Below are 13,429 nucleotides of genomic sequence, written 5' to 3'. Positions count from 1 at the left end.
GTTGACAGCACCAGGTTGGAGAAGGCAAAAGTTGTGTTTTCAAATATATTAAATATTTAAACAAGAGGCAAAGTAGAATCTTCAAACATCACTGTTTGAAATATATTTTCCTCTGCTTGTTGTGAATGTAAATATTGCTCAAAATACCAGCTTGGGTGCTTTTGTATTTATTTCTCCCTACACATACCCTTGTCTGAATAAACCTGAGCATTCATAGTTTTGAATATTTAATACCAATGTTTATCATCACAGGAGATATTATATAGCATCCAAAATCATCTTTATATGGAGCCTTAATTTTCCTTTATAAACCTCAAACAATATATTTTGTTTTTTTCTTCCTCAACAACTTTTTAAACAGGCTTTTTGAAGTTAAGAGCTGATTGCTATCTTGCAAATGAGCTACCAGGAATGTGTTCTGTGGTAAATTGATTCCAGATGCTTGACGATGATTGATCCTAAGAAGGCGTCTTAATTTTTATTTTCTTAAGAAATGTTTACAAAAAGGCAGTTGCCATTTACACTTTAAGCAAGAACTATTTCTGGGAACTGAAGTACTTATAGAAAACTGAAGAAATGACACATCATAACCCAATTGCCTGTACGGACTTGTACTAAGTTTATATCCCACCTTTTGGTCTCCCAGATCAACAAGGCAGCAGCTAAAGAGACTGCTCTTTGGAGAGTTCAAAAGGAGGGTACCACTATTGAGAGAGCCCCATAAACCTAGCCTCTAATGGCTGGGGCACTAGAGCAGAAGACAATCTAAGTTTATGACACGGATGATATGGGGAAAGTGCTCCCAAATGTTTAGGGCATTGAAGGTAAAAAGTAGTACCCAAAAGGTAAGTGGCAACAAGTGACATTATTTTAATACTGATGCAATATGTTCCTGGTATCTTTCCCCCAACTACCATGTTTTCAGCCAGCAAAGAACTTTTCAAAAGCTGCAGTGGCTGCTTCATGTGCAGCACATTAGAATAGTTTGAAGTTACCAGAACATATATAATAAAACATATATAATTTCTCCCAAAAGGGCACATGTGGCAAATTAGCTGAAGCTGAAAAGGTAGATCTGGACACAGATGCCACCTAGCCATCCAATCTGCAATACTGCTCCTATTGGGGAGTGTGACCCCCTCTAGAACAGGCAAAACATTTACACGACTGGGCCATCCATCATCAACATCTCCTAGTGTGAAGATTACGTGTAAATTAATTCACCCCATCCGGCCTAGTAGCAATTCTAGGCATCAGTTTGGAAAATTTTCTACTACACTTCAGTGTCACATTTCATCTGTTGTGTAATGACACTGTTGCAGGACAGCAACAATGCCTCCCCTGGATCTAGTGGATGTGCTGGAGGTGATGGGTTTTCCAAGGCCTGGGTGAGCCCTTTTCAGCTTCACCCAGGCCTGGGAAGTGGATTGCAGCTTGCCTGCCTATTTATAATTTCAGGCTTCAAGATATCTTATTTACAACATCTTTCTTTACTATGTTCTAGGTCTAGGACGTAGGAAGAAATATAGATACATAAAAGAATGCAAATCTGTCACTGCATCTTTCTGTTTGTTCATTTTTAAAAGGTAGGTTTCCAGGGGGGCACTGAGTATTTTTTTACTGAAAGGGAGGCAGAATAATAAGTTTGGGAAACTCTGGTCTAAGGGATTGAGACATGTACACATTGTACTGCCAAAGATAGAAAGGATATCAGCAACTCTTAAGTGCCTTGCAAATAATCACAGTGAATTACCAAGGATCTCCCATGATCACATTTCTAACCTGGTTATGAGATGTCTCTAACAGCAATGAAAAGCTCTGCTTGTCAAGTTTCCCACCACAGCAGTTGCACTATCATCCTAATTGCCTCATCAGTCTCAGCTCTTCAAGAATCAGCTCCAGCAAGCAAATAACTGATTCCCTGTTCCAAAGGTTAGTCATGTTAGTCAGCTGAAAACTTCCAAAGAGCTTTCTGAAAACCATCAGCCTCCAGGAACAGAAAATTTTAATCTCTCTCCGTTATTGTTTACAAAGAACTAAGGTGCTGAAACTCCAATCCTCACCAGATGCTTATCTGTTAATGAAAAAAAAGGAGTAAAAAAATTCCTGACTATAAGGTCAGCAACATCCTAACGGCAGAGAGCATCAAATCTGGGGCACCTGCTATGTGTCTGCCCAACTATACACTAAGAGAGCTCCAAGGTATCCATGAAGCCCCAAGTTGCTTCTACTAACATTCCCCAGCAACAACAGTCTGAGGGGTCCACAAAACCATTTCCTAGAACACCTCAGCAAGCTCAGTCAATTAGGAAGCCAGTTGGGAGTATATAAACAGAATCACTATTTTGTGCCACTGAGTGTACCTGGTGTTAGACTAATTAGTAAAAGCAGTATTTTGGGTGGAACATCTGGCAAGAAAGATGGAATATTTGAAAACCACAGAATCTCCTCCACCCTACCCTGTCCCACAACTGATGCTGCAATGAAAACACAGCCAGCCTCCACTCTGGAGTGTGCACAACATAAGGCCTACTCTTGTGAAACATTCATGGGCATGCAGGAATTTCAATCATTATGCCTACAAATGTATTCAGAACTGTTTTGCTAGAAATAGTTCACGCATGCCTACAAACTTGAATGGTGGAAGTTGTAGTAGCAGAAAACCAAACATGTACCGGTATGGAACACATTAGCACACTCAAGATGCTGTACAAGGATTTTAAAAATTACTAAAAACAAGAGGGGATAAAATTATCCTCCATAAATTCAAGTTGTTATATATACAATTGCTATCGGCACGCAGTATTTCTCCTACCTGCTTCTATTTCAAGGACATCACACAAGCATCTGTTTGGCCACTGTGAGAACAGAATGCTGGACTAGATGGGCCACTGGCCTGAATCACCAGGCTCTTATGTTCTTATAGCCATGCACTGATTTCTACATTTGTGTGTTGGCCTTCTGGAGGTGGCCTTTCCATGCCAACCTCTTAGGATCTCTAACAAGGTCCTTCTGACCAGTATAGAACTTTGGGGTGCTGATAATCACAGTAATTCCCATGTAGGAAGCACTCAGCACTCCCAATGTCATCCCCACATTTTTTATTCGCATTTTCTCAAATGTCGTTTCCTTTACTGCTTTCTTGTGTCATGTGTTTCATGTCTACAATGACTTGTATGCGTGATTTGGGAGTGAACAAGCACGACTACATGTGAAATAGATATATAAACATGACTAATAGCCACTGTATGTAACAATACAACATCTCTGAATTTCCAGATTCATCAAATTATTAGACCAAATCTCGTGGATTGCATCCTGTTTCATATTTCATTAGAAAAGATATGGAAAATGTAGTGCAGATGACAGCTGAAGGTCCCCTTGTATATTGTTTTCAAAGCAGTGTTGATCCTGCTTAACCTATATACCGGTAGTTCCTGCATAGGTACTTGATGAATCGAGCTGTATCACAAAGGGCTTTCTGCTCCCAAAGACCATATTCCAATGATAACCTTTCCAAATATAATAGAGGGGTAACAACACTATGTTGTTGCTCAATCCTGCCGGTTTGCCTGAAAGTGCTAAACATCGCATACATAAAGAAATCTTAAATATCAAGGCTGTCAAAAATTGGAGGGGATGCTGGCAGTGTAACAGACCTTGTACTTTCTGCATACTTTTCAAATTGCCCACATCAATTTACTTTATGTGCCCAAACTAAAATGCACACAAATTTCAGGTTCCCCCCCCTTAAAGTTCTATGTTCTTCAAGAACTGTTAAGCAAGAATAGCCAACAGTGACTTCCTGTGTAGAAACATTTTTAAAGTTTGATAGGCAAGAAATAAAGAGTTGGAGGAAGAATAGTTTTAGAGAGAAAGTTCAAACTCACATACACAGGATATTTAAATCATTCTTGAAAAGTAACAGTTGCAATTATCAGGGAAGCGGTTGGAATTTTAAGGAAGAAACAGCACATCCAGGAAAGATAATGCCTGTTAAAAAGCCACACAATGCTGTTGACTGCTTTCATTCTACAGTAAAGGAAACTGTACGCTTAAAATAACAGTAGTTTTGGTAGCTTTTTGGTAGCTGCTTCCCAGTTACAAAATATCTGCTTGTTTGCAAACCAGAAAGAGGAAATCACTATTTTCCCCATGTCTTTTTCCATTAAAATATATCCTGGTTTGTTGGAAATCTATTATTGAAAACAGTGGAGTGAATTTTCTGGAAAAGCTTGAAATCCAAATAAATAAATAAACAGATTCATCTATCTTAACTCAAAGGGTATCTGAACCAAGCAAGTCTGACCTGGTTAAATAAAAATTAAAAAGTCGTATTAATTTTACTTACTGTTTAAATATCTGAAAAGTTCTCCAAACAGTCAAATTAATTATTCTGCTAGTTAATTTTAGACAATAATGCATCCCTCAATCTGAAAAGTGTTCCCTGGGAAAATATAATTGTGGAAAATTTTCCATCCAACACCACTGATTAAATATTTGGACACAAACTGTAGGAAATGTATTTTTGTGATGCCTCTATAAAGCATACCTAAAACCCACCCAGTTAAGAAATTATTACATTCCTCCATGAAGGCTTTCTAGTTTATAGTCTTGCACTGAAATTCTAACATTTCTAAGGATTCTACACCTTTAAAAAAAATCACAGCACCTGGTATTCCAAAGCCAAGTTCAGGTATTCAATCCTAGAAATTCTTGCAATGGGTCTTTAGTGGCCTAAACATAAGTAGCACCAAAAACACAGACCTGTAACAGACACCCACTAGCCCTGTTAAGGTGACTGCAGAAACAGTTTTCAAGGATGCTGAAGAAAACTAAGCACATGTCTCCTTTACTTTTTCAAATATTTGCAAAACTTTATTTTTGCTATTATTATTTTTAAATAAAACTTTAATAGCAAAACCAAATGCCATTGCAGAACAAAACAATTATCTTTGGATGTGTCTATCAGGGATCCTTGTGAAACACTGAGAATATTAACACAAAGCAAAGAAAGTCATCACACATTTTCTTAACAGGCATTATTGGATGAGACCTCAGTTTGTTTCTAGTTATAAGTATTTTTTCAAGTTCAATCTTTGTTAGTCATTATTCCAAATATGAGTATAGTGTGATGGGGGTGTGCGCTAATTTTTCTATTTTCAAGATAGCCAGTTTAGGGGGCATCAACTTAGACTGAATGTATATGATAATTGAGACCAAAGTTCCATGTTATATTATATATTCAGACTTGTGCTTTCTAAAGTAAAACATATGCCTACCTGAACCAACGGGGGAGGAGCCAACACTGAGACTTTGTAGACTTCCATTCCTAAGCAACGTTGGAGATTTTTGCAAATTAGAACTTGTTATACTTCCTGCAGCAGATGCCACAGATGATGTTGGGGAGGCAGAACAAACCGATAGGTGGGAAATATTCTCCTGACTTTTATTTCCTTTTGGCCTACCAGGCCCATGTTTACACTGCTTATTTCCTTTCCGCTTCTTTTCCTTTACAGTTTCATCTTCTGTCCCAGAGGACTGAACACGCTTGTATCCTGTTGATGTAAGGCTTGAATTACCCAACTCTCCAGGTGAGCTGTCAAAAATATTAGGCTGGGAGGCAACAGTTGAGGTTGAAGGAAGACCAATTAAGGAAGTAAAACAATTCACACCCCCTTCCTGGCTTCCAGTCTCTCCTTTATGTACATCTTTGGTCGACAATGTCTGCTGGGAATGAGTATAGCTGTCATTACGTAGATCCGAGTCTGTAAAACTCAAAAAGTCCTGGGGAGACTGAACTGAACTTCCGGAAGATGACTTTATACTACTATGAGTTCCCAAAAAACTTCCTGGAGAAAAGGACAAAAAAGGAGTATTAAATATAAAATAAAATGGCAAATGCGTAAGCATAGCAATACAAAAACACATGTATCTTGTTGGCAAACAACAAGTTACAGCAGCTTTGCTGTTTGTGTTCTATAAGAGTTTTGCTCCAGTCTTTGTGCTATCTAAAAGGGGCAGGAAAGTGGCAAAGTTACAACACATGTTATGTTCTCATATTCCCAGCCAACCTTCATTTCTTTCAGCTCTTTACTGCCCTGGACAGTAATGACTGAGATTGCACTAATAAAATGGATAAAGCCCAAGTAAATCACAAAGTAGAGGTTCTTATCACTCAGTAATTCAACTTTGGCAGCAATGTTCAAACTGTTTTATATTGTGCCAATGAAAATCCTCCAGAATATAATTTCTCAGCCACAACTGCCCTGGGGCAGAAAAGATGTGAGATAAATGAGGTCAGGGTAACGGGGGGAGGGGGGGAGAGAGAGAATGGCAGTGTGCCCTAAGTTTATCCCTTATTCTATCACTCTGACTTGCCCTTTCTAGATGGCACTAAGACTATTTCTCCACAAGGCAAATCTGTATGAACAAAACATTTCCCAGAAAATGTAATACAAACATGGCCAATATGTTCCCCTTATAATTATTCTACCAGTTTCAGCAAAACCATAATAAATAAGTCTCAAAATAACTGAAAATTCATCACAAAGCTTTCCAATAGAAGAGTATTCCTACAATACACATGAGCATTGTATTGAATGCATTTTAAAATACTTTGCATATAATTCAAATGCTTTCAGTACAGAGGCTGATGAACATAACTGTAAAAAGTGAAAAGAGGTGGTTCAGATGACATGACAAACCATAGTTTAGCATTATAACTGTGATCCTGGGATGAAGTGCCTAGACTCAATCAATGCCTGACAGGCCGTGCAAAGTCCCTACTTGGCTCTCTTCAGAAATTTACAGTCAGCTGAAGGATTACAGTAACAAGTCTCAATCTCATATAATTTCCTCCTCTATGAGGAGCTCAGAAACTTTAGACTGCATTGTAGATTAACCAGAGTATACCACTCTAAACACTCTTAACCATATTTTCTTGCAACAAAGCAGCTAAGATTAAGCACAGTTAATTTTGGTATGATTAGCATAACCAGCTGGCCACTGTGAGAACAGGATGCTGGACAAACAAAAATTATAGCATCCAGCAATTCCATGATGGAAGAAAAGGGGTTGGCAGTTGGTGGTCCTTAGGCCAAGACAAAAATGTAAAAAGGCAGGACCATTAAAAAACTGCACACGTTACACTATACAATTATACACAAATCAAAAATAAAATAACAATAAGATAAACCAGATTCTGAAAACAACAGTAAAATTAAAAATCTACAAAAAATCAGAAGATAATGTGACTGAACAGCTTAATCCAAATAAAAAAATGCTTCCAGGTACCAAACTATAAGATAAAAAGCTTCTGAATACCATGATGAAATGCATTGCATGTTATATGACAGAAAAGTGGCGATTTCACAGCTGCCAAACCATTCCCTCCCTTTTAGGTGTCTTGAAACAGTTTCATATAAAGGAAAGATAAGTTAGGTTGACAACTAGTGTGATGTAGAGTGCTGCACTAGGAGGCACACTCACACCCCAGAAACTCAACAGTTGTTGCAAGGATGAAACATGAAAGGGGGAAACTATCCTCACCACCTTGATGAAAGAAAGGTGGGGTATAAATTTATTATTATTAATAACAATAAGTGCAGAAATGACTGAAGACACACACTTGTCAGAGGTGCACTCCACTCTTTTCCTCCTAACTTCTCCCCACAAAAGGAGAATCATAAGGAGAACATCAGGTACATTAGGGAGAGAGGGAAGCCTCTAATCCCTGTTCACTTCCTACCAGCTCCCATATTTAAGGTAGCATGGAGGGAAACCGGGAAAGTGGGTATAGCTGTCTAGCCCAATGGCAAAGTAGCCTGCCAGTAAATAACTGCTAATCAGGGTATCTGAAGCCAAGTGTTCCCAATACACTTCTAAAATATAGGTTGACATTCAACAGAATTAGGACACTATACTGAGGAAAGTGGCAAAGACAGCTTTTCTTATATGTCTAATTTCTTCTTTGTTGGACCACTAATCCTTTTGTCTTTATTCCAACATGCTCCCTTACTGTGTAATGTTTATGTAAGTTGAGGACAGATATTATAGAAAATACAACAGAAAATCAGCACAAGGTAATCATGCTCAATATCTAAAGGAATAGTCTCAAGTGTAACAATAATAAAGAAGAAAAATTGTTTGTATTGTCCCAAAGGAAGCTGACATTCACATTTCATTTAGAGAGCTATGCATGATTACAAGCAGTATTTCTTATTCTACTAAAATATCAATATTTATCCCAAGTACACTCAGGCTACTATCCTATGCATGCTTACCTGGGAGTAAGTTGTATTGAACATAGTGGGACTTATTTTTGAGTAAACATGCACAGAACTGCACTGGAAATGTGTGTTTGTTTTGCATTTATATCTTATACTAGGCAGTTTATGTCCTGTATATAATGTGGATAATATAAGCAAAATCCATTAGGAAGGTTACAGGTAGGTAGTTGTGTTGGTCTGCCATAGTCAAAACAAAATAAAAAATAAAAAAAATTAAAAAAAATCCTTCCAGTAGCAACTTAGAGACCAACTAAGTTTGTTCTTGGTATGACCTTTCGTGTGCATGCACACTTCATTACAATCCATTAGGAAGGATTAGATTGTCGTATGTGTTAACACTTGGTATTCACATTTCTAGCCCACTTGAACCTATGAAAAGCTGCCTTATACAGAGGCAGACGATTTGGTCCATCATGCTTAATACTGTCTACCTAATATTGTCCACCCTAACTAGCAGCATCTGGCCAAGGTCTTTATCAGCTCTACAGCCTGTATAACTGGAGATACCAGGGGTAGAAACTGGGACCTTCTACAAGCATGTTATCTGCTGTTTGATCTACTGTCTTTTCTCCACAAGCCCAGGACAGGCAACAACTACTTTTTAAACAGGCTGTTTTGAATCTGCAAGAGATGCCAAGGTACTTTGGCTTCCCACCCGTACCAGCTGTCTGGAATAAAGCCCAAGTATACTGAATAACTGCAGGGGTGGGAAAACAGGCATGGAAGGGGCTGTTTCTACTTTATAGCATCACAGAAAATTGAGGAAGGAGAACTGCAGAAATGAAGAGTTGGAAGGGACCACGAGGATCATCTAGTCCAACTCCCTGCAATGCAAGAATCTTTTGCCCAACGTAGGGCTCGAACCCACAAGCCTGAGATTAAGAGTCTCATGCTCTACTGACTGAGCTATCCTCCATCTCCCAAATACCAAAGAGGGGGCGATTTTGTGAAAGTAAGAGGAACAGAAAGAAATACCACAACATTCATCCAATGAAAGCACACAACTGTTTGCTTGTAGGAGGGAATTAGGAGTGATAGGCTGCCCTCAATCTTCCCCTGTGATGACCTGGAACTCTTAGATTCATCAGCAGAGACCCAGGGTGACTTTGGCTCAGTTCAAATGATCCGCCACACCATGAGTTGGAAAATCAAATCAAGTCTGGATTGCTTATTCTCATCTACACAAAAGATTCCCTCCTCCATTATACTACAACCATAGTTAGTTGTATGATACAGCTAGGTTTCAAGCAATTATTTGAAATCATGGTTTTGAAAAACATGGTTCAGAGGTTAGTATTAATCATAGTTTCCTGATTCTTCTGTCGTGGCAGAAGAAATCCATAACTACATAGGGTATCTGTGTGCAAAAAGAGTGGATCTTAACTGTCAGGAAACCCCCTTCACCCCAACAGGTAGCTTTCCCAGGTCCGTTGAGGTACAGGGACCCACCTCCCCCTCTCCGCAGTTCGTCATCCTCCTCCTCTGGAGGAGGAGACCACTCCTCCAGTGGGGAGGGGGAGATGGAAGCAGGGAGTCGGGACAGGGGCTTTGTCAGGAACACAGAGCCTCAACACCAAGCAGGAAGTGGGGAACAGGGACCTTGTCCCACGCTCCGATCGCAAAGGGAGAAAGGACGTGGAAGGGGGAGGCGGGGGTTTAGAATCCCGCGCCTTCTGTGCTGGACCAAGAACTGGAAATGGTCATTCCCGGACTCTGCTGAGGGATGAGATGGACATTTTTATTTTAGCTCCACTGTAAATATTTGCACAATAAAGAACTTAGTTGTTAGAAGTTCGGCTTCTGGCTGATGACTCATGAGCAACCACTGACGATCTTACAGCAACATATGAAAAGGATAACTAGAATGAAGTGAGTTAAATACAGTGTCAAATATTAAAATATCACCATTTAAACAACCATTGATTGTAGACTGTCCATTATTAAATAAGTAGTATAAGCAGTTTGCTTCAAAAAAAAGTGTTACTGCATGCAGACTAAAGAAATGTAGTGATTGATTAAATGTAATCCACAACCTGAAAGACTGTATGAATACAAAATCATTTGCCTGTGTGTCAGCTGGAAAAACAGGATTCATCCCCTCAGGTGGTTATATTTTGCAGCTATAAAAATATTCATGGAAAGGAATATTCTAATCACAATAATAGTACTTACCTATTTCAATAAAAGATGTATCACTTCTGCTAGCTGTCCCAAAACATTTTCTCTCAACTAAATTAGCATACAATTCAGTTATTGCATTGATCAAATATAATCATAGAAAAGTACATCTAAATTTACAAAGTTTTTAACTTATTTAATTCTTGGCAGTCATGGAAGTTATATAGTATTCTTGAATAATACCTTGTTGAAAAGTACAAGCTGCTGACACCGGAGCTCCAGGAGTCCTTCCAGCACCAGGCTTTCTTCCCCTCTGACCTGAATTATGACCTGCGGACTTCTTCCCTTTGCTCTCTGAACCTCTGGCCTCTGAAACATCTTTACCACTTGAAGCATGTGCAGACACTTCCTGGAAATTTGCATTTGTAAAGCGAGCTGCGGTATCTTCCAGCCTCTTCAATGAGGCTGTCATAGAGTTGTTGGTAGTGCTTGTGTAAGTCTAACAGTATTGAAGTGGGAAAGAGGAAGTTGAGAGAGACAGTTAGACCACAATAAATTAACTGTACTCCAAAAGGCACACAATGTTATTTCAATTCAGAAACATAGATGTGTCCCAACATTATAAAACAGCGTAGAGAAAGTTAAACCTAACTATGTATTTAAAAGAAGTTATAAAGTTGCCACTTAAAATAATTGAGCACTTTAAAGGTGTGTTGTTGTTTTTTAAAAAAAAATTAAACTAACAGGGAACTATAAAGAACAAAATACACTTACTAATATATCAGCAAGCTATCAGCTGTCAGTTTTGCAAGCGTCAGATTTCAGCAATTAGTAGAAGTGCACATACTGACATCCCCTTACACTTAATCATGATACTTCTATTTATTAAATACAAAAAATGTCAGCTATTTTTCCAAACACTAGTTCCTGCTGAAATGCATGCTTTTGCAACATGTAACAACAGGTTATTCTGTAAGTTAATCTTTATTGCCTTAGATTTGCAGATATAAGCTTTTGTAAGATAGCTCTTTTGCTTTAGGTTGTTCAGACTATTGTAAATATTTGAAAGGTAGTTTTGTAATTTTCTGTACAACGTATAAAATAAAATACAATATGATGAAATACAATATATTTACACCAACATTTATATGTATTCATTAACACGTGTATGGATTTTTTTCTGCAGTGCTGCTTGTCATTTAAAAATTAGTAACTAAATCTTAAATTAACTGGAGAATTTTTTTTTGTAAGACACAAGCTTATTATTCAAAATTCAAACCCCTTTAAAAATTTTATTTGGCAGTACCTATTTCTTTTTTCCTATTTCCTTCATTGTACAATGTAAGTTGTGTTATACAACCCTTTTATAACTGTATCCATTTCATTCACTCCTGATTTTTCTTTTGACTTTATTATGAAACTCCTTGCGTTTAACTTATAAAAAATTGTTTTTGCTTATCTCAAACATCATTGTGCTAACAGTTCAATCCTATGGATGCCTACTCAGAAGTTTCCTAAGAGTTTAAAGAACTTAGTTCCAGATAAGAAGGCATAGAACTGCTGGTGAAGTATCAAAGACTAATGCAGAGACAAGCTGATTTTCTACTGGTGAAAATTTAGTAGTTATGGACCAGGATCTATAGAGCTCTATAAAGATGCCTAAAATACTTCCATATATGCACAAATGGATTGCATATTTTCCCTTCTAGCTGCACACCCTTGAACCATATCAACTACTGCTCAAGAAGGCTTCCCCAACCCTCAAGTACAAATTTTTAAAGGGACCGCAGTTGCTGCAGTGCAAATCAGGCCTTTTTTTTAAGAAAAGAAAATGTGTGTTTGCAAGAAACACCATTCACAGCCCTTTGTATTCTTGCCGAAGGTTTGTTTTTCAAAAACCAAAACAGAACACATTCCAGCCAACGTTAAAAACTTAGCTTTCATTCATTTTAATGGAAAATATTTGAACATCTCCTTAATGCTCTCTAACTGAAGATCAAAGTGCTTAAATCTGGCTAGATTGCACCCCTAATTCTGCAACAGAATTACTATGGGGTTTGGGAGTTGGGGCTTGTTTTTTGTAAAAGCCATTTTTGGAAATGCTTCAAACCATTTTTTCAAAATGGCAGACATAAGCCAGTGAAACAAGTACAGTATGGTTTCACTTCATTAAGTGTCAACAAGCACTTTGTCCACTTAAAGTTGTTGTTGTTTAAATTTGTACACCACCCTCCACCTGAAGATCCCAGTGCAGTTCACAACATTAAAATACAAAATGAGAATGCAAAATACATAATAAAACAAAAACAAACCAATAACCCCACTTTTTAAACACATTTAAAAAGCCATAGAATGTTAATCAGTCAAACACCTGGTTGAAGAGAAATGTTTTTGCCTAGCGCCTAAAGACATGTAATGATGGCACCAGGTGAACCTCCCTGAGGAGAGCATTCCACAAATAATATAAACACATTTGACATATTGATTAAATTAAAATAGTGCTTAAATATGAAGGCAAAATCTATTACTTCTAATTTACTTAACACAATCTGGAAAAAACACCAAATGTGAATCTTTAATGAAGTTTTAAAAAATATACCAATGAGAAAAATATTGTGCGGTCCTAGTGAATCAGGTAGCAAGTGGCCATATACAATATAATAAACACATAATAGTATTTCCAAAGGGTCAAGGTGTTGCACATGAATGTTCTATTAGCTTTTCACATGTGACAAATGAAAGAAAGCTTTATTCAGAAACTTGTACCATGTTGGAACTTATTTGAGGTCCTCATGTCGCTTTGGGAAATTAAAAAAATCAAACCATGTAGAAGCCATGTTGAACTTAACACCTGATGATTTAACTTCATCAGTTACTGCATTTTACATTAAATATGAGTTTCTCCAGTTCCATGGGTGCAGCACCCAGAGAGATTCCCACAAGGTATCATCAGGCCCCCACCCCATGATCTTGTGCTCTAACTGGGCAGAGATAGAGGCCTCCTATTTCTTTTAACAGTC

At 37.9% G+C, this 13,429-nt stretch overlaps 1 protein-coding gene across 9 annotated transcripts in view; it reads right to left on the bottom strand.

The window, feature by feature from the left end:
• MLLT10 (MLLT10 histone lysine methyltransferase DOT1L cofactor) overlaps positions 1-13,429 on the bottom strand; it is a 123,664-nt gene that overhangs the window by 33,245 nt on the left and 76,990 nt on the right. For all 9 annotated transcript variants that reach the window (XM_033165881.1, XM_033165882.1, XM_033165884.1 and 6 more), the window contains 2 exons: positions 10,653-10,908; positions 5,283-5,852 (listed from right to left, as the gene is read on the bottom strand). In XM_033165881.1, coding sequence (XP_033021772.1) covers positions 5,283-5,852; positions 10,653-10,908 — 826 coding nt within the window. The remainder of the gene's footprint in view (positions 1-5,282; positions 5,853-10,652; positions 10,909-13,429) is intronic.

Source organism: Lacerta agilis, chromosome 12 (genome assembly GCF_009819535.1).
Source record: "Lacerta agilis isolate rLacAgi1 chromosome 12, rLacAgi1.pri, whole genome shotgun sequence".
In the NCBI taxonomy this organism is placed as follows: Eukaryota; Metazoa; Chordata; class Lepidosauria; order Squamata; family Lacertidae; genus Lacerta; species Lacerta agilis.
Note: the sequence above shows the minus strand (reverse complement) of the source record. Positions and strands in the feature narration are given on the sequence as shown.